This window comes from Ahaetulla prasina, chromosome 17 (genome assembly GCF_028640845.1).
Source record: "Ahaetulla prasina isolate Xishuangbanna chromosome 17, ASM2864084v1, whole genome shotgun sequence".
In the NCBI taxonomy this organism is placed as follows: domain Eukaryota; kingdom Metazoa; phylum Chordata; class Lepidosauria; order Squamata; family Colubridae; genus Ahaetulla; species Ahaetulla prasina.
The window spans coordinates 7,985,496-8,010,424 of record NC_080555.1 but is presented as its reverse complement, the minus strand read 5'-3'; the positions used below and the strand labels follow the sequence as shown (position 1 = coordinate 8,010,424).

Here is a 24,929-nt window from a genome sequence, read left to right as displayed (position 1 = left end):
AAACATATAATAATAATAATATCAGAGTTGGAAGGGACCTTGGAGGTCTTCTAGTCCAACCCCCCGCCCAGGCAGGAAACCCTACACCATTTCAGGCAAATGGCTATCCAACATTTTCTTAAAAATTTCCAGTGTTGGAGCATTTACAACTTCTGCAGGCAAGTTGTTCTTTTATATAGGTAGTCCTCAACTTACAATCACAACTGAGCCCAAAATTTATGTTGCTACGTGAAATGTTTCTTCAGTGAGCTTTGCCCCAGTTTACGACTCTTCTTGCCCACTGGCGTTAAGTGAATCACTGCACTTGTTAAGTTAGTAAGATGGTTGTTAAAATGAATCTGGCTTACTCATTGACTTTGCTTGTGAAAAGGTCGCAAAAGCGGATCACGTGACCCCCAGGACCTGCAACCGTCATGAGCCAAGCATCTGAATTTTGATCATGTGACCATGGGTGGGGGGGATGCTGCAACGGTCGTTAAGTGTGAAAAGTGGTCATAAGTCACTTTTTTTCAAGTGCCGTTTTAACTGAACGGTCACTAAACGTACTCTTGTTAGTCGAGGACAATCAACAAACTCAACTAAAATCCACTGAGGCTAAATAGCCTTTATCACAACTGTCTCATTTGCTTGTCCCATCTTGTTCAAATACACTTAAGCATCCTGTTCAAAGTGTCGGGACTGAAAATTGCAGGTTGAAAATTCCTACCTGCAAACTGGAACCCAGAGTAAGATAACAAAACCACTGCATTCACATGACATGACGTGTCCACACAGGAAAAACATATGGTAGGTTGACGTGATGGGCAATGCGAAGGGTGAGTTCCCACAAGACGTTGAACCGGAGATTAAAACGATCCCATTTTAGTCTGTAAAAGAGCTTTTCTCAATCTTGGCAAATTCAAGATGCGTAGACTTCAATTCCCAGAGTTCCCTAGAACTCAGCATGCTAGCTAAGGGATTTCTGGGAGTTGGATGTCCACACATCTTAAAACGTACTTACGTGTGGAATTCTGGGAGATGAACTCCACGTATCTCGACATTGCTACGGTGGAGAAACATTTGTTGTAGAATAGAATAAAATAGAATTTTTTATTGGCCAAGTGTGATTGGACACACAAGGAATTTGTCTTGGTGCATATGCTCTCAGCGTATATAAAAGAAAAGATACATTCACCAAGAATCATAAGGTACAACACTTAATGATAGTCACAGGATACAAATAAGCAATCAGGAAACAATATTAATATAAATCATAAGGATACAAGCAACAAAGTTACAGTCATAAGTGGGAGAAGATGGGTGATGGGAACAATGTGAATATTAACAGTAGTGCAGATTTAGTGCAGATCACCAATCTCTTTCCACTTATGACCGTATGACTATAACTTGTTGCTGGCAATCCTTATGATTTATATTGATATATTGATCATCAATTGTGTTGTAAATGTTGTACCTTGATGAACGTATCTTTTCTTTTATGTACACTGAGAGCATATGCACCAAGACAAATTCCTTGTGTGTCCAATCACACTTGGCCAATAAAAAATTCTATTCTATTCTATAAAAAAAATTCTATTTAGTAAATAGTTTCACAGTGTTGAGGGAATTATTTGTTTAGTAGAGTGATGGCGTTCAGGGGGGGAAAACTGTCCTTGTGTCTACTTGTTCTGGTGTGCAGTGCTCTAGAGCGTCGTTTTGAGGGTAGGAGTTGAGACAGTTTATATCCAGGATGTGAGGGGTCTGTAGATATTTTCACAGCCCTCTTTTTGACTTGTGCAGTATACAGGTCCTCCATGGAAGGCAGGTTGGTAGCCATTGTTTTTTCTGCAGTTCTAATTATCCTCTGAAGTCTGTGTCTGTCTTGTTGGGTTGCAGAATTGTAAATCCTAACAAAAGACACAGACCTAATATGGAATTACCAATGTGTAACTCAATTCAGAAATTATTTTAATTCTAGCGAAAGCAGCTAAAAACAAACTCATGAGTTGTTTAGGGTAGTAGCAAACCAAGACACTTTCGGATTGCTTTAAGTAGTCCTCAAATTAAGACCACAATTGAACCCAAATTTTCTGCTGCTGTTGTTAAGTGAGCTTTATCCCATTTAACTATATTTCTTGTCGCACTTGTTAAACAAATCACTGCCGTCGTTAAGTTAGGATCCTGGTTGTTAAGCAAAACCTGGCTTCCCTATTGACTTTGCTTGTCAGAAGGTCGCAAAAGCGGATCGCACAATTGCAAGACACTGGGACCATCATAAAGATGAGTCAGTTGACAAGAAATATTCTGGATTTGGATCACATGACCATGGTGATGCTGCAAAAATGGTCATAATAAGTTACTTTTTTCAGTGCCATTGTAACGTCAAATGGCCACTAAATGAAATGTTGTAATTTGAGGACTATCTGTAGAACTGGAAATCTTCCCACTGCCAGGCTTGATGAAAATTCTGGGAATTGCAGTCAGAATTCAGGCAGGAAGGCACTCGGTTTTCTTTAAAACATGGAAATATTTTAAAGAACCCTTTAATATTTTTTTTTTAAATTAAAAACATTTTTATCTTTCTTTTCAAACAAATAGAATTTTATTTTTTTATTTTTTTATTGGCCAAGTGTGATTGGACACACAAGGAATTTGTCTTGGTGCATATGCTCTCAGTGTACATAAAAGACAAGATACGTTCATCAAGGTACAACATTTACAACACAATTGATGGTCAATATATCAATATAAATCATAAGGATTGCCAGCAACAAAGTTACAGTCATACAGTCATAAGTGGAAAGAGATTGGTGATGGGAACTATGAGAAGATTAATAGTAGTGCAGATTCAGTAAATAGTCTGACAGTGTTGATGGAATTATTTGTTTATCAGAGTGATGGCCTTCGGGAAAAAACTGTCCTTGTGTCTAGTTGTTCTGGTGTGCAGTGCTCTATAGCGTCGTTTTGAGGGTAGGAGTTGAAACAGTTTATGTCCAGGATGCGAGGGATCTGCAAATATTTTCACGGCTCTCTTCTTGATTCGTGCAGTATACAGGTCCTCAATGGAAGGCAAGTTGGTAGCAATTATTTTTTCTGCAGTTCTAATTATCCTCTGAAGTCTGTGTTTTTCTTGTTGGGTTGCAGAACCGAACCAGACAGTTATAGAGGTGCAAATGACAGACTCAATAATTCCTCTGTAGAACTGGATCAGCAGCTCCTTGGGCAGTTTGAGCTTACTGAGTTGGCGCAGAAAGAACATTCTTTGTTGTCCTTTTTTAATGATGTTTTTGATGTTAGCTGTCCATTTGAGATCTTGCGATATGATAGAACCCAGAAATTTGAAGGTTTCTACTGTTGATACTGTGTTGTCAAGTATTGTGAGAGGTGTTGGAAATAGTGTTGGAAATAGTGTTGGAAATGATTCTGGAAAACCAAGAAAACGAACAACTGGCTCTTCCATCAAATTAACTCAGAGTTCTCACTTAAGGAAAAAATAACCAGGCTCCAATTATCCTACAGGCTGTCCTCAACTTACAACAATTTGTTTAGTGTCTGTTCAAAGTTACGACGGCACTGAAAAAAGTGACTTACGACCATTTTTCATACTTAACAACCTTTGTAGCATCCCCAGGGTCATGTGATCAAAAATTCAGTTCCTTGGCAACTTGACTCATATTTATGACGATTCCCCTTTTGTAGCCATATGACAAAGTCAATGGGGAAGCCACTTAGCTTCCCCATTGTTACTAACTTAACAACGGCAGTGATTCACTTACAAACGGTGCCAAAAGGGTTGTAAAATGGGCCAAAACTCCCTTAAACACTGTCTCGCTTAACAGCAGAAATGCTGGGCTCAATTGTGGCCGTACGACGAGGACTTTTATCTGTACTTCAGAAACATTTAAGCAAAGACTAAGTGATGGTTAACTTGGGTACCGAGTGCCCAAACTGCAATGCGCACGCATGCGTGTCAGGGGTGAAATCTACCTTTTTTTTTTTATTTACATTTATATCCCGCCCTTCTCCGAAGACTCAGGGCGGCTTACAGTGTATAAGGCAATAGTCTCATTCCATTTGTATATTTTACAAAGTCAACTTATTGCCCCCCCAACAATCTGGGTCCTCATTTTACCTACCTTATAAAGGATGGAAGGTTGAGTCAACCTCGGCTTCAACCGGGCTTGAACCTGCAGTAATTGCAGGCTGCTGTGTTCTAATAACAGGCTTCTTACCAGCCTGAGCTACCACGGCCCCTACCTTCCCTACTGGTTCAGAAGTGCACACGTCACACGTCATGTGTGATTTTGGACCCTCTGCGCATGTGCAAAGCCTTCTGTGCATGCGCAGAGGGTAAAAAACAGGTTACTTTCTGGTTAAAACCAGGAAGTAATGACTTCCGGGCAGGTGGGCGGAGCCTCACGCTGATGCCGCTACCAGTTTGCCAAACCACCCGCCACCGCTGATTCGGGCAAACCGGTAGCATTTCACCCCTGATGTGCATGCATGTTTGCACGCCAGAGTGCCGGAAACCCAAAGACCAGCTGGACAGCGTGCGCATGCCTGGTTTTTGGCCAGGTTTTTTTTAACCATTTTCAGGCCCTTTTTTGGGCCATTTTCAGGCTATTTTTGAGCGCTCCAGCGCCCGTGAAGACCAGCTGGCCGGCATGCTTGTGCACGCCAGAAACCAGTCGACCACCTGGCGACAGCACACATGCCCACAAAGAGGGCTCTGCGTGCCACCTCTGGTACGGGCGCCATAGTTTCGCCATCACGGGTCTAAGCTCTTTTCAAAGGCTGTAAGGCAGGGAAATGTAGAAGGAAAGAGAAAAGAGATGAAGAGGACAATCAGCAGGAAGATGGATGGACTCGATTACAGCAGTGATGGGTGCACCGTTAGGAAGACCCGGAGAACCGTTTATGGACAGAACATCCCTGGCAAAGATCTATGAGATTGCTAAGTGGCAATTTGAGGGCATATATAACCCATCAATCAATTCAGGCAAAAAGTCTGCGGGAACTGTTGACAGGCGAGGACACCTTTGCTACCAGCCTCACAAAGTAAAAAAAACACAGTCAGGACCCCAAAGAGAAAAAACGGAGGAGGATGAGGAGGGAAGAAGAAGAAGAAGAAAAAAATATTATTACAGCACACAGTGCCAATCAAGACGAGCAGGGAGAGAAGGAAAGAAGCAGCTAGTCCTTCAACAGAGCTGATAAGATAATTTTGTTTCCTTTCTCTCCATCTGATGCAGCTTTGATGTTTAAGTGACAGCTCATTGCTGGGGAGGGGGGAATGGGGCAATCACACACACACACATTTCACTATTTTAACTGCCGTTTTCTTTTAGACCACCCCCAACAACGACACTAACGAATTCTTCACATAGCTACATTTCCCAGGCTTTCCTGAGACAAACATCTGCAAAAGCCTGATAGGAAAACTGCTCGGCGAGTGAACAGATTTCCTGTTAATCCTCTGAGCTCTGAGCAGCTACTTGTGTGCAGAGAGGAAGAGGAAGAGGAAGAAAAGAGGATGGAGCAAGGGTGGGGGGGGGAGAGAAAAAGGAAGTGACTTTAGCCAGTTTCGCTTGTGGCATGGCCCACCACCACCGATGATCCACCTCTGACAGGATAACCTGCAGCCCTCAAAAGAATTATTTCTGCCGTTATCTAGCAAAAGCCTGGCTCTTAAAGCTATTTAATTCTGCAGGGGAAATACGATGGAGCGATTTGAAGGGTCTTACCAAGAACATTGGTGTCCCAGGGGGTAGAGAGAAATTCCCTGAAGATGGTCCGAAAGCTCGGAAGACAAAATCTCTCTGGTCCCAGGGACCGACCCAGATTGGATCCTGCGACATTATCCTGGGACACCTATATTCGCCTTCGTTCGTACTGGTGTCACACATTAAGCTAACACTTTCTGGAAGAAAAGTTGGACATGTGCTTTCTCTGGCTTGAGTGACGACAGCACTGAGGCCATGTTGCTGGATTTAAGTAGCATGCTAAAACGTAGCCTGTTAGGCCATGATTTGCACAATATAGGTAGTCCTTGACTTACAACCATTCGTTCAGTGACTGTTCAAAGTTACAACAGCACTGAAAAAAAGTCACTAATGCCCATTTTTTTGACACTCATGACCATTGCCGCATCCCCATGGTCACAAAAATCCAAAATTCGGATGCTTTGACAATTGGTTCATATTTATGACGGTTGCAGGTTACTTTTTACGACCTTCTGACAAGCAAAGTCAATGGGAAAGCCGGATTTACTTAACCACCAGGTTACTAACTTATCAACTGCAGTGATGCACTTAACAACCGTGGCAAGAAAGGTCGTAAAATGGGGTAAATCTCACTTAAACTGTTTTGCTTAGCAACAGAAATGTTGGGCTCAATTATGGTCATTAGTCGAGGACTATCTGTAATTAACCATCAGTTAGGCTTACCCAGAATGTTAAGCTGTGATTTTAAAAGCTAGACGGGCGGATTCATGCAACATGCTAGAACAAACTCAAATAAACCACATTATGCCTTAGCAGACTATGGAGATTCACGGTTCCAAATATCCACGAAGCTATAATGACGTATATGTCCGTAAACAAGCTGAAAATATGGCATATATGCAACATTTTCAAACTTCAGGCAGCAAAATGTCAAAAAAGGCTCAAACCATACTCTTAACAGACTCGTCTGGTTCGTATGTTAACTATGGATTGTTTAATCCCAGATTAATTGACTGGTCACAAACTGTGTTTTTTTGCACATGCTTTTACAACATGCTACAGTGGCCAGGTTTGCATAGTATGTTAAACCATACTGTAGTTTAATTTTAAGTTAGTATGTTGTAAAACCGCACTAGTGGCATACAGTGAGCAGGAAAGGACCTCTTCTGTATAAACTGCCCAAGGAGCTGCTGATCCAATTCTACAGAGGAATTATTGAGTCTGTCATTTGCACCTCTATAACTGTCTGGTTCGGTTCTGCAACCCAACAAGAAAAACACAGACTTCAGAGGATAATTAGAACTGCAGAAAAAATAATTGCTACCAACCTGCCTTCCATTGAGGACCTGTATACTGCACAAATCAAGAAGAGGGCCGTGAAAATATTTGCAGATCCCTCGCATCCTGGACATAAACTGTTTCAACTCCTACCCTCAAAACGACGCTATAGAGCACTGCACACCAGAACAACTAGACACAAGAACAGTTTTTTCCCAAAGGCCATCACTCTGCTAAACAAATAATTCCCTCAACACTGTCAGACTATTTACTGAATCTGCACTACTATTAATCGTTTCATAGTTCCCATCACCAATCTCTTTCCACTTATGACTGTATGACTATAACTTGTTGCTGGCAATCCTTATGATTTATATTGATATATTGACCATCAATTGTGTTGTAAATGTTGTACCTTGATGAACGTATCTTTTCTTTTATGTACACTGAGAGCATATGCACCAAGACAAATTCCTTGTGTGTCCAATCACACTTGGCCAATAAAAATTCTATTCTATTCTATTCTATTCGTCTAAAGCAATGTTTCTTAACCTTTTCATCACCATGTATCCCTTTTAAATACCTTTTGTGGCCAGATCCCCATGACTTAATTCAAGATTTAAATCATAACATTTCTTCAATCCTTCACAGACCCGCCCTGTGACAGCGTCATGCCCTCCTCGCCAGCGTCCACGAATCACAAGTTGAGAATCACTGGCTGAAAGCAATACCTTGGAAGATCTGAGGAGGGTCAATTTGGAAACAGACATTTTCTAAAGCTGATACAGTAGAAATTTTCTAAAACCAATTTCCAACTTCATTGCCAAGAATGTTGTTAACGAAATTAATAAAAGTACCAGCAGTATCTTCAGATTGGTGTTTTTAAGAGATGACCCTGTACCAGGAAAGGTTAGAAGAGCGTGGAAACGCAACCAGATCTCACCCAGGGAACATAAAATCATACCCCAGGTTTCTTAAGTGTCCATTTGCTGAGTGGGAACACAACATTTTCATTTTAAATGCAAGGACTATAGGCTTAACTCTAACCCTTCTAAAACAGAAGGAAGGACAGTAAGTGCCATGTTTACATGATCTCATGTTTTTTTTACCTTTGTGTTCATGTGCATGTACATTACTGTAGTCAACTTCACACAGCGTGCTAAGCTATAAAAAGATTTCATGATTTTGGGCTTAACATGTGATATGAACACTTTCACTGTAGTTCATATGCCACAGCTCATGTCTTAATATGATATGAAATCCAGCCAATAATGGCTTCTTGAACAAATCACGGTTAAAACATGCATAATGTGTGAACCCATTCATAGAGTGAAAGATTTTGCATAAGCATAAGATTTTGAGCAAAGCCACGGTGTGGGTTATACAAATTCAGGTTTTTGAAGCATTAGGACTTATAGAAAACCAATCAACTGAATAAAACCTTGGTCAAGCAAATTGTGACTCTGCGTGCTGTATACACAATTTATTTTGAAAACCAGAACTGAACAAAGATCAGAGTCTGTGCCCATCAAAATTAACATCTGATCACTTCAAGCTAGCTTTGTGGCAACAGATGGATTAGGAATGGAGGATTTAGCATTGCTCCTAATGGTAAACAACCAGAAATCAGAAAAATTTGCTCACCTACTATAGGAAATTTAAAAAACCTACAGGTAGATTCTGATCTATCTTCTGTTTCTGCTCTGGGACACATTGCACTGGCAAAATAATTTATTTCCATCATAAACCAAGTACCTACTTGGTCTTTATGCCAAAGCTTTTTCTTGTACTTAATCCTAAAATAATCCATGCCTGAGGGGACTTGGAGGAAGTAGGGAAAGGGGAAATACTTTGTTTTCCTTCTCTAGGCGAACATCTGTAAACCAGGGCAAATTTTCTTTTGATCCTGCTAAAATGCAGCCAATGGAGCTCAGAAGAGTCCACCATGTCCCGGCTGTTCAGAAAAGGGGAGGTGGGAGAGGACCCCAATGGCTAAATATGGAGAAAACATCACACGCACATGTACTCAAATACAAAAGCAGCGCCACATACACACACACACACACACACACACACACACACACAGAGGAGGTCCCTCGCAAGGCTCTGTAATGTTAGCTGCACACAGAAGGTTAGCTTTTCTTTCCAATGGCTCCCAGCCCTAAAGGGCTAAGCAACCAGGGCTTAAGGTTTGAGCGGTTTTCTCCTTAGGTAAAAACCCATTTTGACTGGAGCAGGGAGCAACCGGAGAGAGGGTCTCTGTGCATGTGCAAGGGGCCCCAACGGGAATCTGTAAAGGAGTGAAGGTTCCAGCAGCTTTGCCAACCCTAGGAAAGATAAATCCAGCGTCCACTTTAGGAGGGAGGGATAAGCTTCCAATAAATCTCCGCAGCTCTCTCCGCCTCGGTCTTTAAAGAAAGGTAGAGAGGGAAGGAGGGGAGGGGGCAGGCAGGCAGGCCCTCGAAATCCATCCGGGAATCGGCCTAGAAGCCCCGAGCCCCACACGACGGCCGCTGGCCAGGGCGTCCCCAGGTTCAGGAACGCGCCTTCGCTTTCGCGCAGAGGACACCAGCAGCCACCCAGAGAGCGCACGGGCTGAACCGGCCGCTTGGCCAGCCCACGCTGCGCCACCTCCCATAGAGCATCTCTTGCGCTGGAGGGGCAACCCACCCCCTGCATGTCGCCCGCAAAACGCCCCCGCCAAAGACCCAAAAAAGCCACGGAGCGCTCTTCGGCTAGGGAAACCTACCCCGTTCCCTCCACCTCTCTCCAAGATGCCGCATTGGAGAGCCCGCTGGCTCTGCCGCCTCCCGCCAAGGCCCCGTGCGGCGCGGGCTTTGCGGGGGCAGCTGGGCACACCTCGACCCCTTCCCTTCCCGAGTCTCCGAGACAATAAGCCACAGCGTCCCCCACCTTCCGCCACCAAATCGCGGCTCACTTCTCTCCGTCGCCGCCGCCGCCTCCTGCCACAGGCGCCCGGCGTCTCCTTCGGCTCAAGACGCGCCCGGTGCGCGCATCGCCGTCTCCCCTCTGCTGCTCCTCCGCCAGCATCACAGGTGGCGCCGGGAAGAGCCCGGGCGTGCCAGCAGGATGCTGCCGCTGCTGCCGCCGCCTTTCGATGGAGGAGCCCCGCCAGCCCTGGCTGCGGAACGGACTGCCTAGCCCGGCTCGGTTTGACAAGAAGCCCCCGCCTCCGAGCCACGAGGCCGGATCAGCTATTGGGCGCGTCCCCCGCCATTCACGCGGAGCCGCTGGGGGAGCCAGGCCGGGCTCACACGTGGCCAAACCGCTTCTGGGGAGAGGGGAGACGGAGGGTCCTGGTCGCGTTTAGCGGGGTTTTTTTTTTCTGGGCGCCTTTACGTTTAGCCGGCCCAAGCCGCTTGCACTGAACAAAGATTAATGCTAAATATCGGGGTTTCGTTCACTTCACAAACCTTGCTTAATAATCGGACCTTCCCATTTGAGTGGGGAGGGGTATGACTTTGGCTAAGGTGTGTGAACCCTGCTAATTGTGGTTCTTCCAATGTGCAACCATCACTTTGCACAAGGGCCGTTGTGTTTGGCCAATGGGTAGTAGAGACCCAGGCAGCACGGTTCGATGTTTTTAATGTGCATCAAGTAATTGAGATGATTCAGTAAATCTGGTTCAGTTATCCCAGGGGGGAGAAGGGTGTTATGCAAACCCAGCCAGAGTGTGCAAGGAGGGAGGGGGCTCCGCAATAAATAAGCTGTGGGTGCAAAAGATGCTGAGCTTTAATCTGTATTGGTAAAATTTGTACCCTTCCGGTACAATGCCTCAGCATTGTAGGCTGTACAATCCATGGCTGTAAACCCTGATGTGGTTTATATTGGTTTGGAGTGGGGTACAAAACCCAGTTAATTTTGTAGCTTTTTGGGGTTTTTTTTAATGAAGCCAACGGTTGGTACGGTATTGTAAACCCAGCAACTGAATTTAGATGAATCATCATTCTTCACTATTCCTAAGGCAAGTTCCTAAGAAGGAAACAAGCCTGAGTCAAGTGAGTCAAAGGATGGGGCCTTTTGATGGTTTCATTTCAGCGCCTTCCAGTTCTGTGGAAAATTACAAGTATCTTCCACATCTATAGGTTTAAATTGCTATTAAAAATTGCATATTTATTATGCTGCCAACTCTGCCAAGATGCAAGTGTCACAATCCAAAAACAGCAAAATAAGGCCCTTTCTTCGTAACCAAGGGGAAGCAAAATTATATTGGGGGGGCACAACGATTAAAGGAAAGGGTTGGTTTAGCAACTGGAGGCACTTTAAAAAGTAACATGTCATTTCCTGCGTAAAGAAAACGCTATAACAGATCAGACAGGGATTCCAAATACTGGGGGCTAAGGACAAGGGATGCATTTCTTCTTACCTTACTATCTTGCCTATGAGCATCCTTGGAACCTCTAGCATAATTGAAAAGCAGAGTTCTGAAATATGTGATTGGTGTATTTGATCAAGCAGAACAAGTCTGGTTTTGCTGGCATCCCATTCATCAAAGATGCAGATTCTGTACAGATGTTAAATTTTAAAGTTGCGTCCAGTTTGGACAGAATCTTTAAAAGTTACAGTGTCTGGTTGTATCCCATTTTTACAATAACCTGCTCGCTCTCTTTTTCTCTCTCTCATCTCTCTCTCAATCTATCTTATCTATCCTATCTATAGATCTATCTAAAATATATATCAGGAGGGGAAAGTGCTTCTCTTCCTTCCAAGCTGACATTTGCTATAAAGGATTTTGAATTCAATTAAAGGATTTTGAATTCAATTTTCATCCTTCGCATGGCATATGTGCCTATAAATTTGCTACCTTCAAAACACGAATGCAAAACACGAATGCATCTGCAAGTCAGATGTTCGTACTAGAACCTGTTAGATTCTAGGGCTATTTCCTTCAAGGAAAACCAACTACAGTTTTTTTTAAAAAGTGGTGAAAGCATCCGATATAAACAATATTACGCATGAACATTTGGGCTAGAGGTTGGGTCAAGGGATGAGCCTTTGCAGAAAGCACCGTTATATGAGTTTAACACACACCCTATCCCAAAACATTCAGCCCTCTCTGCTTTAAAAACCTACAGCAAGAACTACACCCACATCCCATCTCCAGACTTCAAAGAACACTTGGCATTCCATTTGCCTGTCATTTTCACAGTCTTGGCAGCTTCAAAGGTTTCTCTCCAAACCAGAAAATCTGTTGTTTCATCCATAATGCTGAAGACCACAAAAGATTGGGCAAGAACAAGGAGTAGGAATAACTCAACAAACAGCTGCTGTGAGAAGAAACTACTTCACTGGGTCAAATTTTCTGCTAATAAATTCAAGTGTTGTGTTATTTCTTCTTTTGTTTCTTCCCTATTCCATGTTCTAGAACTGATACTTTTAGCATACAGATATTGTGACTTATAAAAGAGGAGAAGCCTCTTTTGTAGCCTGGGAAAGTGGACAGATAATAATCAGAACACTTTCACAAATGGACAATCTCTGTTATCTCGATTGCAGCAGAGAAAGAGAAACCCACATTAATTATTGAAATACATGATGCAGCTGAGCCATAAGAGCTGCAGAACAGGCCGCTGATGTTACCAGTTAATATATTATTGCTTCTCTCAATCTTCCTACCTCCATTCTCCGGGTGTTCATAGAGCTTCTCCAGAAACAAAATACTATTTTTCTTCTCCAAAAAGCTTCTGCAGATACCTGATCTTGCCTAGTTTCCACTGAAAAAAAAAGACAGTTTTGCTTTCCTTCAAAGATCATCTTTAATGAGCTAATACTCTTTGCTGGGTTTGGGGATTATTTGTTAAGGAGAAGACGCAGAATGCTTCCAGGGAGCAAGTAGGAAACTTTTCTTTATATGCTTGCTTAAAAGACAACTGTCCAGTATGTTCATGAACATATTGGGAAAGAAAAGATTTAGGAGGACACATTTCCTTCCACCTTTAGTTCTTCCCCTTATTAACTTTTCACAAATTATAAGAAAAGGGAAAAGAACAGCAGATACGTTGTTTCGGCAGATGTTTAAGGGCAGTAGGTGCTTTCCGGTTCACCAGCAGCATGGAAGAGTCAAGAGTCCTGGAAGCGCCATAGGTCTAAACACACACTAACATTAGTAGCAACCTTGTCGTTGAGAGCGAAGGCGATATTTTCTTTAGAGTAGAAAAGCCCTCATAGTACTTAGACATAGCCATATCCCATCTGGACTAGCCAACCGCCTTTAATATTTGGTGGTGAAGGACTGGAACTCCAGAGCGGTGATCTGCCTCTCATTTGAGAACACGGCCTGATCAATGCGAGACATGGGGCTTCCAACATTGCGTAGCCAGTTTTTCCTGGGCGGGGGAGAAGAAGAAGCAAAAATTAACAGCGCAGTTCTTTCTTCTCCTGTTTTACCCTGCACATAGCCAGAATAGGAATATGTCTATTCATAGACCCAAAAAGCCATCAGGTACAACGTGCACATTTGTTGGAAGGCAGGGCCCATGTTTATTAGACATTTTATTACAGATTCACCATGAATCATTGAAAGGAAGTAAGTATACTGCCAAAAGTTACCAGCCGAACAAATGGCTCCAATTAAGTTGAAGACGTAAATAATGTTGCAGAAGGAAAAAAGTGGGGAGAAGATTTAAATATGATTTCGTTTGTGAAGGTTTAAATAACTCTAATGTGATAAATTCTCACACAATTCGAAAAACAAGGGATCTCATAGCCTTTTACAAAGATTGTTTTAACATTGGCTCCCAAATATAAGCCCCCCCCCTAGTTCAAATGTGTACATTACCTCATCTTAAGGGAGAATTATATTAAAACGTTTTTTCTGGTATCTTTGGATGATTTTGGAACATACAGTGGTAGAATAGATGATTTTGGAACATACAGTGGTAGAAAAATTTACAGGTAGTTCTCAATTTAAAATCACAATTGGGACTGGAATTCCATCAGTAAATGATGCAGTTAAGAGAGTTGTGCCCAGTTTTATGGCCTTTTTTTAGGAAGTCATTAAGTGAATCCAGCTTTCCCCATTAACTTTCCTCCTCAGAAGACAGCTGGAAAGTTGCAAATGGAGATTGCATGACCCCAAGAGACCTTCATAAATACATGACAGTGTCAGTTGTCAAGTGCACAACCTTTGATCATGTGACTGCAGGGACACTGCGATGCTTAGAAGTAGAAAGACTACTTTAGGGGACTACCTGTACTTATCATTTTATAACCTGAGCCCCCCAAAAAAGAATATAATTGTTAGAATAAAACTAGGAAGCCTCAAGTTCAAACCTATATTGCGAGCCACCTAGATTTCCGTTTTTAAGATGGGCACTTACACAAGTCTTTTAAATTAATTAAATAAATAAATTGGAGTCATGAAATCAACTGAATGTCATTGAATAACTTGCTCCTTTGTCACCCGATTACTTTGTCTCTGTAATCTCATTTTGAGAATAAAAGAAACATAGGCTACATTTAGCACTAAATGTAATCATTGAAATGGGGGGGGGGGGAACCAGGCTTATTCAATTTAAAATAACTTACCCAAGAGTTCTGAATTTGTTTGTGACAGCAAAAACAATATCTTGTAACGTTTTACAGATAAGCAAATACTGTCATGGACTAATAAACTAATTGTCTTATAAAGTAGATGTTTTCCACACAAAAAAATTCAGCCCTCTGACTAAGATCAAGTGTGATATCTTATCATAAAACCTTTTCATCATTGTAACATTGCTAGTTTTTAGATTGTTTTCTGGGCTGACGGTTGCTTTTTCGCTTTGTTCATACAACATACTAGACTAGGATAAAATTGAATTGCATAATTTAATATTGTAAGAACCCAGCTATTGGCTTGCATGAATGAAGTCATCACACTAAGCTAGAATGTGGTTTGTCTGTTGAGTGTGCATAGCAATTATACTTTTAACATTTTAAGATTTTATGCATAACGTAAATCCCACCTTTCCTTGCATGTTGGGCTCTGTACATTAAAGGGGCAAAACACAATCTAAATGTGATTTAATTTACATTTACTTAAAATCAAATTAAATTAAATACAGTCACCATGACCGCTCCCCATGTATTTTACAATAATTTACATTTGCAATTTGGCAGCAGCTGAGGGAAAGGCAAACAGTGATCAGTTGGAAGGTCATGCCAATACCTGAGTGTATGTGAGCTGCAATCATCAAAAGTGAAATGGATATAACTCTTTGATTTTTAAACAAAAAATATAAAAGCACCCTATTGATATCAGCAATCTATGCCTGTGATCTAAAGAAAAGTTCTAAGGATCATGTTATATAAAGAACCTATGAATGAGTTTTCCCACGTAACATAAGAAAACAACTTTCTGCACACTGCCCACACACAATACATTTGCCCAGCTGGTATTCCATTTCAAAAACTGAAATGCTGCCTATTTATTCCCACCCAATACTTAATTGCAAAAGAACATTGAGAGTCACGTGGATGGTTTTACACCTTTGCTTTTTTATCCTGCACTGACTTGGGAGGAGAAAAGGGTAGGGGGAGAAGAAGAATGTGCATTGAGGAATAGTGTTGCTATGGATTATCTCCTTCCTATTTATCCCTGGTTCCTCAAAGCCAGGGATGGAGTAGTGTGGTTGCTATGGAAATGGCCCCAATTTCCCCCTCCCCCCTGAGACATGAAGGTAGACAATATGTAGAGGCAGGTTGCTATGGCAACTGTCCCAGATATTTTTTTCCCTGTTCATGCTCGCTCTTTTTCTTCAAGGTGATAGAAGATCTGGTTGCTATAGTAATTGCCTCTGGCTGTCATCTTTCTAAAGGTGACAAAGCACTGTTGCAGAAGTTGTTACACCAACACAACACAAAGCCTGCAGGTCACCCTAAGCTCAGACCCTGCTTTCGCTCACTTGCTCTTGCTTTCCTTCCACCACCCCCACACAGAATCACCTCTGCTGTGGCTCAAAAATTCATAAAGCAATTTTCTTCATCTCCTTCTGGACCATTTCTCTAATTGCATGCTGACCCATGTCCTAGATTTAAGGGTGTCAATTCCCTCTGGAGGCAGAGTCTGGAGAGGTACCCTACATAGGCATTCTAAATGGAGGCTGGGTGGAAGGGAAAGAATCTTTATAAATTGCTGATAGGGGGCTATCTTCAGATCACAATTGTGAAGATTGTGATAATAGGCTCTCATTTCTACTACAGGTAGTCCTTGACTTATGACCACAATTGGGATCAGAATTTCTGTTGTTAAGGGGGGTTGTTAAGTGAGCTGCACCCGATTTTGCATCCTTTTCTGCCAGTTATAAAGTGAAGCACTGCAGTTGTTAAATGAATTGTCAAGCACAGGAAATGCAGAATCTCAGCAGTTCGGATGAATATAAGGTTTATTTTATGCTAAAGGTCTCTATCAGAATCTGGACTACTAACGGTCAAAGCAGGTTGGCGATAGGTAAGTGTCAATGGAATTTAAGGTAAGTTTGAAGGGACTTAAGACTGATGACATATTTGACCCCTCTCATGGGCTCAATATGGTCACCTCCTACATGAATCATGCAGTCATTAAGTAAATCCAACTTCCCCCATTAATTTTGGGCGTCAGAAGCTGGCCGAGAAAGTTGCAAATGGCAAGCACATGACCCCCAGGACACCGCAACTGTTGTAAATACTTGCAAGTTGCCAAGTGCTCAAATTTTGATCAAGTGACCACATGGATGTTGCAACAGTCGTAAGTCAGAGGACTTATCTTAAGTCAATTTTTCAGTGCCTTGTACAACAATTGGTTGTAAGTTGAGGAATATCTGTAGTTTCTTTTCTTCCATGAGAGGCCATTCAGAAAGAGCAAGGAGCATGGTCCCCCGCACAGATTTCAAGCCACATGTGACAATCCATAAGAAATACACCTCTTGTTAAAGGATATGTACAAAAGTAACCATGACACCTGAGTCTAAGATACAAAGTTGGTTGATGTTGCTTAATGTGGAACATAATCAGAATGGAGCGTTTGAACTTTCTCTTTCAGGAATAAGAAAAAGAATGGTTGGAAATAGTACACTAGCCTTATGCCTTAACTTGATTTTAATTTTTAAATAACAATAGAACAAACTCTGATCAAGAGAGGAACATAAATAACTTTACACTGTACTCAGCATCCTGTGGATTACTGCACAAGTAGTTGCTTAGATGTTTGGTTAACAGCAACAGTCTAGTACTAGCTCGGAAAGTCATCAATTAAGACCTGTGGTGGAACATCAGGGTTGCTGTGTCCCAGGGTCATGTGATCATCTTTTGTCACCTCTGACAAGCAGAGTCAAAGGGGAAGCCAGATTCACTAGACAACACGGTTTTATTACTTCTGATTCACTTAATAAATGTGGCAATAAAAGTTGTAAAATAGGGCAAAATTCATTTAACAAATTTCTCACTTAGCAACATATATTTTGGACTCAGTTGTGGTCATTAAGTCGAAGACTACCTATACTGAATTTTGAAGAACAGTCAAATTCCAAACTTGGTCTTCAGTCTTGGCAATTTCAGGAGTCATGTGAAGAAGTCCTTATCCCCCCCATCTCCAAACGATCCCTTCTGTTCTGAGACAATTAGGCAGCCCCATCACCATTTTATTTATTATTCATTGATTTAATTTATGTGCCACCCCTCTCACTGTTGAAGTGACTCTGGCCAGCTTGCCAAATAATAAGCAGGATAAATATCAAAACAAATTAGCTAAGAATTAAAAACAGGCTAAAAACCAATGATAAACAGTACAAGAGTGGAGTCCTCTCTTTTACCCCATCAGCCACCTCAAGTATAGCCACAACCAACACAGCCACATTTTAAGGACCTTCCAGAAGGCCAAGAGTGCATCACCATACACCAGTGGTGGAGAACCTATGTGCCAGAGGTGACAATCAGAGCCCTCTTTGTGGGCACATGCACCGTGGCCCCAGCTCAGCTCCACTGCGTTTCTCCGTGGCATTTCTCACTGTCATTTGCAGGGAAACAGAAGTTTCCTGCAGAGCTATGGGTGTTGTGATGCCCCGCCTCCCCGCTGGTCTTTGACTCTCTAGCACTCGCATGGGTGTGTGCGCACACACACACGTGCGCGACTTGCAGTCTTGGCACCCGGTCCATAAAAAGTTCACCATCACTGCCATACATCTTTATTGTTTTAAGGTCAGGCAGTAATCACCCCACTTGTTTCAGCAAAACCATCCCAACTGAAGGAGCCAGGTTTCCTTACTTACATAATCTCCACTTTCTCCTTTGGACCCTGCACCTGTCCAGTCACAGTCCCACTGGCTGTATTCTTCACCCAGCCAACCAGTCCTAGTTTTCTTCCTTGCTCTTCGGTGTACTAACAGGAGGAGAAAACAAAACAGAGATCATCATCAGGAAATTTCTCCAAGATATTCTTAAGTTATGTACAGGTGGTCCTCAACATACAACAGTTCATTTAATGACTGTTCAAAGTTACAACAGCTATGAAAAAAGTGACTTATGATGGTTTTTCACACTTATAACCGATGTGGCATCCCCATGGTCAGGTGACACTTGGCAATCAATTCACTTTTATGACAGTTGCAGTGTCCCAGGGTCATGTGATCACTTTTTGTGACCTCCTGACAAGCAAAGTCAACAGGGAAGCTGGGGTCACTTAACACCCATATTACTAATTTAACAACTCCAGTGATTCACTTAACAGCTGTGGCAAAGAACGTCGTAAAAATGGGGCAAAATTCACAACAAATGCCTCACTTGGCAACAGAAAGTTTGGGCTCAATTGTGGTCGTGAGTCAAGGACTACCTATATACATCGCTTGATATTTTTCCATTTGATGACTGTAGCTAAGTATGGGAACTGCCTTTATTGAGAAATGCTGGTTTTCAAGGTTATATCAAAGCTCAATCAGTTAGGTCTGATCAGAGATGACGATTTCAGACAGGCATTGCCTTCGGGTGTTAAAGGAATGAAAGAGTTGAAGAAAGGGAGCTTAGCAACAATAGCCCAATTTTCATCCTGGAGCTTTGCTATATTTTCCCAAGGATTGCTTACATTTTCTGAGGTACAGAATTCAAATGGAGCTATTGGCTTGCATGGATGGAGCCATTCTTGAGGCTTTCAAGACCATGAATAGACCAGCTGCAATAACATGTCTTTAAATTTTCCAGCAGATATTTTAAAGATGCAGATAAGCACTCAATTGATGCCAAGACATGTAAATGTCCCAGACTTTTATTCTGAGATTATTCAGTGTTATCTGCATATGGCTTGCTGTTGTATGTTCAGCCTGTCTTGTTCCTTTCATCCTGATCTTGCTTCCAAATCCCTAACCTCTGCTGATAGCTGATATGAGCAGTTTCTCTGCTATTGCTCCCATGATTCCAACCCTGCTCCAATATCCAGGAGTATAGGCTCAAGGATTATACTTGAACAACAATGGTATTCTTTATATGGTGCATGGTATGGTATTTGCAACTCTCAGAAAATTCAGTACTATAGTTAAAACAGAAATACACCTTCCCTCATTTTGCCATGATATACATCTATATCTATATACATCTAAAACTCTCGTTTGTCTGCATGTAACCTTTAACTGGGTAAAACAGTATATCACAGGAGCCCAATTTTTGAACCAAGGTATCTCACATGGCCTAACTTACTGAATGCATCCAAAATCTGGCACCCATAACACCCATGAGGTAGAAATTTGGCAAATTTTATAAAACATTTTATGACATAAAAGTACCATAAAGCATTTTATGACATGATACAAAATGTCATAAAGCATGTCTTATGATCAACTCCTCATGTTTGATTGTATTATACAGTTCAACATTGACTATTTTTAGGGCAGATACCTCTCTAAATATCTCCCTGAACTTTTAAGTCCAATACATTAAAAGCTCTGCCATTTTTGAAGGCAATATCTCTGAAGGGATGACCCAATGGGTTATGAGTTCTCTAGCAATATATTAGAAAAGATACACCTTACCTTTCGAAAGAAGACACCTAGAAAAGAGAAGAGATATAGTAGATGTCATTATAGCTACACATTAGTAAACAAATATCTACTGTACTCCTAAAGCAAGTGTCATAAGTGAGCTGTTGGGCTCTTCCAATAAGGATTATAAACTGGAGTGTCCCACAACAGAAAATTAAAGCACCAATAAAACCATTCACAAGATAGCCTAGTGGTTGGTAATTAAAATATTTAAAGCAAAGATTCCAATCTTTCTGTTTTGCTGGGCTCTCTGAATATCTCCCTAAATTTTTAAGAACTTTTAATATTCTTAAAAATAAGTCCATCATTTAAGAAGCTCCATTTTTTAAAGTAATCTTTTTCCAATCTATTGCTGTCCAGATGGCTTGCCACAACCCCTCACCAGTATGGGATCAATGGAGGTTATTGCACATCTTGAGGGTACCAAGATGCTGATTGTCTTAAGACATCACCATCTTAAGATGACATAGGCACAACTGATCCAACTGAATTACAGCTTTCTTTGAATCGTTTCTTGAAACCATGACTGTGCTTATGTGACTAAACCTTTTTTTTTTTACTGCATCAAAGGTTCATGTATGGCAGAAGAAATAAATTCTTGCTTTCCAATCTTGCAGGATCCAGCACTGTGGAGTTTACAAACTCTTTTACAATCCTGGTTTGTTTAGATATAATAAACCCTATTCCAGATTAAACATTTTACTAAACCAGCCTTATCTGATTTGTTTGCCTGCTCATAGAAGAGGTAAAGCAGGCTATGTGTTGGCTCGCTCTTAATATTGTGGATAAGTAATCCAGAACTCAACTCAACATAACTGTGGTCTTCAGCCCTCCAAAAGATCTTGCTTTCTAATTTCTTTTCTACAAACAGCCCACAGTATTTTTTGTCTCCTGTGAAATTCCTTTACCTTTTCCTCTTCATTGCCATCACAGAAACTATATTCTTGATCAATTTTCTATTACAGACAATTAGAATAATAAAAAATTGAATAAATAAATAACATGTTGATTTTTTACAATAATACTGAACATTCTGTGGCATAACCCCCAGCCAACAAATAGCCAGGAATTGCAGATAAGAACTTTTATTGGCCTATTATGATATTTATTTGTTTATATTTTTATTAACTTATCTGCTGCCTCAATTGTGAAGTGACTCTGGATATAGAATTGGGAAAACAATCCCTTATCTGAACAAGTAGAAATCCCTCAAAAGCAGGCATCACAAATTCCAATTCAAGAATAGCCAACCCACGTCCAAGAAAGAACCCAATCCCACAATACAGCATAAATCTCAGAAGAATCCTGCCCTCTTTTGATTCCTCATTTCTGGAGAATGGCAGCTGAAACTATATGACTTCTTGAATGTCACACATCATGTTATTTTTAAAATAGATTATGTGGGGCTGCGTATGTTCAGTTTAAAAGAGGTTGAATCAAAGATGCTCAGCCTCCCTCCCTGAAATGGCCCAGATCTCAGTATTGCGGAGAAACAGCCTCTCATTCTCTGCACTATGATATGTAGATTCATCACTAAATTAAGTTAATGCTCTCAATTAACTTCTTCATACATTCCCCTTGTGTACAGGCTTAAATTAAGTTCCTTTAGAGTCTTTGCAGATAGCTTTTCAAGCAATCCCAGGCTATCGTACTGCAATTAGAACTGAAGCAAGATTCTGCAGTTGGAGAAGCAGACTGCAGGCATCTTATTTCAAGGACTGTACTATTTGCAGAGCAATCTGCTGGAAAGCCAAGCAACCGTATCGGTATACAAAAATCCCGTAGCAAGAATAATACCAAAGGGAGGAAATAAAATCTAGACTCACCTTGGACTTCCCCATAAATCTCATAGTCGATTGCCCACAGCTCAGAAGAAGCCATTGTCCGGTCCAAGTCACGGGGAGCTGACAGCAGCTTCCAAAGAGACTAAGAGGGGGGGTATGTATGTGTGCTATCTGATCTGCTTTACACTGCAGTTTGACCAGACTGTGTTACTAAATTCAGCAGTAGGATGGAAAGCAATGTGTGGCCCACCTGGAACAAGGAACAGGAAGAAATGTGTTTTTGTTATTCAGCCATAGTTAACTGTGTGCTAAATCATCTACTTTGTATGCAGAAAGGCTGGGGAGCCTCCTGGCAGAAACCCTGGAAGATGATTATCAGTCTGTATCAATGCTAGTCTAGATGGATCAAGGCAAGCCAATTTGCTCTTTCTAAACCAATCCTCATAATAATTTTTTTTTTGACTGTGAACCGCCCTGAGTCCTTCGGGAGATGGGCGGTATACAAATATAATAAATAATAATAATAATAATAATAATAATAATAATAATAATAATAATAATAATAATAATAATAATAATAATAATAATAATAATAATAGCTGTATAGGAAGGAACTTTTGTAGGGAGACAGCAAAAAGCTGATTCAGATTCATAACTGTAAGGAAACTTGCTCTCATCTTACATTTTAGCAATTGATTGCTAGACCTATGGGCTGGAAAAGGGCACCTCCGTGTCTAATATTTTATACAAGATCTAGGAATGAGATTTTTTTTTTTTTACTAATGCCAGCAAGGCTATTCTCTGATTCTTCTCCTCCATCTTCCTATTTTCTGTAAGCATAAGAATTTATAAGAGGGAGAAGGATAAATAGTTGCAGGCATTCTTTTAGTTACATGGTATATAGCCCATGGTACATTCAACAAAAACAAAATGTGCACGCATTTGTTAAAGAACTGTGCCAATCTCAGCCCCCATGAACATGCGTGGGCCTCGCACTGAGAACTGCCAACTCAAAATGTCAGATTAAAGAGAGATTCAGGATCTGTTCCTGAGAGTTTTAAATAAGATGTATTCCATGTCTTGATGTTAGATCAATGGATTGTCTCTTTTTTCCCCTATTCAAGCATTTTAGGCCATGTTTTAATAATTCTATTGCTCTGATACTCCAGGTACATTTCTGATGAGCTTTATACCACTCAAGTAATGGTCCTTCCTTGACCTAAAACTTTAAGAATTCTTATGGCCAGAGGTCAATTATACCGGTTTCAGTAATATATTTAAATGGGTCATTAGAGTCACTATTTGAGATGAGTAGCTATACAAATTTGATTAAATAAATAAATATGGCACAATTTTTAAATTCATCATAGCTTTCATTCTTGGATGGTATGGAGAATTTTTTTAAAAAGTAAAAATAAATCACCATAAGGTTGGACTGATACTGCAGAAACTAACTGGTTGGAAGTGGGGATCACATGACCCCAGGATATTATTGCAACTGTTATAAGCACCCAAATTGTTCATGAGTCTGTGGGGATGTTGTGGCAGTCATAAGTGCGAGGACTTGTACTAAGTAATTTTTTTTTCAGTGCTGTTGTAACTTAGAATGGTCGCTAAACATAAGATGAGGACAACCTATACAGACAAGTTTCAAAAGGCATTTTAATTTCTAGTGAATTAAAATAAATATACCAGTAAATTATAAGGCTATTAGTGTGAGAAGTATTTTTTCCTTAAAGGAATTTATTAGTCTAGTTCATGGGTGCCAAATTCGCGGCGTCACGTTACCATCTCGTGATGTTTCGCAATCATTTTTCCTTTGCGTAGATGGGGTGGGCATGGCCTGCGTGTGACGCATCCGGCCTGCAGGCTGCCAACTTGACATCCCTGGTCTATTTGCTCGCTTGGTTATGGAAGTAACTTGTTCGGGTTTCCATTCTCACTTTTTGTATGCTTTACAAGTGTATTGGTTTCTTTCTTAAAGCATAATGCTAAATTAATAGCATCAGAATGAGCAAAATAAATCTTTGCATCGTTTGGTACTCACATGTATGACCGTTGCAGCATCCCTATGGTCACATGATCAAAATCCAGGCACCTGGCAACCGCCATGTGTTTACCACAATTGCAGCATTCTGGAGTCATGTCATCCACCCTTTGTGACTTTCCCAGATAGCTTCCGAGAAGCAAAACCAATAGAGGAAGCCAGATTTTGCTTAACAACCATTGATTCACTTAATAACTGCAATGATTCACTTAGCAACCATGGCATGAAAGGTTGTACATTTGAGCATGATTCACTAAGAACCACCTTGCTCAGAAATGGAAATTCTGGTCCCAATTGTCATCGTTAGCCGAGTCTACCTGTTCTTATATAACATGAGGGAGTGAAAGAGAATGGCAGTTAAGAAATATGAAATATAAACAAACGCACATGCAATCCCCAATAGATAATGTTTTATTTATTTATTTATTTATTTACATTTATATCCCGCCCTTCTCCGAAGACTCAGGGCGGCTTACACTATGTTAGCAATAGTCTTCATTCTATTTGTATATTAATATACAAAGTCAACTTATTGCCCCCAACAATCTGGGTCCTCATTTTACCTACCTTATAAAGGATGCAAGGCTGAGTCAACCTTGGGCCTGGTGGGACTAGAACCTGCTGTTAACAATAATGTTAACAACCGCAGTGATTTGCTTAATTTGGGGTGCAATGGAAAGTGTTGCTTGCCCCCTATAAAGCATTCCATAGCCCAGGGCCTGGTAATTTAAGGGTTATGGTCTTGTCCTGTGTCCTGTGGCATTTGCCCATCTTGTGCCATCAGAATTGGCACATTTCAGGATCTCTCTCTCAAGCAGTGCTACCTGACTGGAGGCAGGAATGGACCTTTTCAGTCATGGCCTCTGTATTTGGGTGCCCTTTCCTCACCAAGACTGAAATGGTCCCCCTTCTGCGCTTTTCTAAAGATCCCCAGGTTCTGATGGGGCTGTGGGCTTCCCAGGGAGGAATTTTGCCCTGTGGTAAAATAGGCAGCCAATAATAACTGCACTGGTGTGCTGACAACAGGCGACAAATTCTTTGTCTAATCATATCTGGCCAATAAAGCTATTCTATTCTATTTTATCATATATTATATAATATTCTATTCTATATA

The 24,929-nt window shown here is 41.1% G+C and overlaps 2 protein-coding genes across 5 annotated transcripts in view; both read right to left on the bottom strand.

Annotated features, from left to right (window-relative positions):
• SPTBN2 (spectrin beta, non-erythrocytic 2) overlaps nucleotides 1–10,097 on the bottom strand; it is a 124,120-nt gene extending 114,023 nt beyond the window's left edge. For 2 of the 4 annotated variants that reach the window (XM_058160117.1, XM_058160116.1), the window contains exon 1: nucleotides 9,894–10,097. The gene's annotated coding sequence lies outside the window, so the exon portion shown is untranslated. The remainder of the gene's footprint in view (nucleotides 1–9,893) is intronic. The other 2 variants (XM_058160113.1, XM_058160114.1) reach the window with 2 other exon arrangements.
• A 2,653-nt stretch (nucleotides 10,098–12,750) lies between these two features.
• LOC131186630 (acylphosphatase-2-like) lies at nucleotides 12,751–23,936 on the bottom strand. The gene is made up of 5 exons (XM_058160411.1): nucleotides 23,816–23,936; nucleotides 21,811–22,018; nucleotides 19,976–19,992; nucleotides 18,227–18,336; nucleotides 12,751–13,327 (listed from the first exon to the last, which is right to left on the bottom strand). The coding sequence occupies exons 2-5, from the start codon at nucleotides 21,863–21,865 to the stop codon at nucleotides 13,213–13,215; spliced, it is 297 nt and encodes a 98-aa protein (XP_058016394.1). The 5' UTR covers nucleotides 21,866–22,018; nucleotides 23,816–23,936; the 3' UTR covers nucleotides 12,751–13,212.
• Between the last annotated feature and the right edge of the window lie 993 nt (nucleotides 23,937–24,929).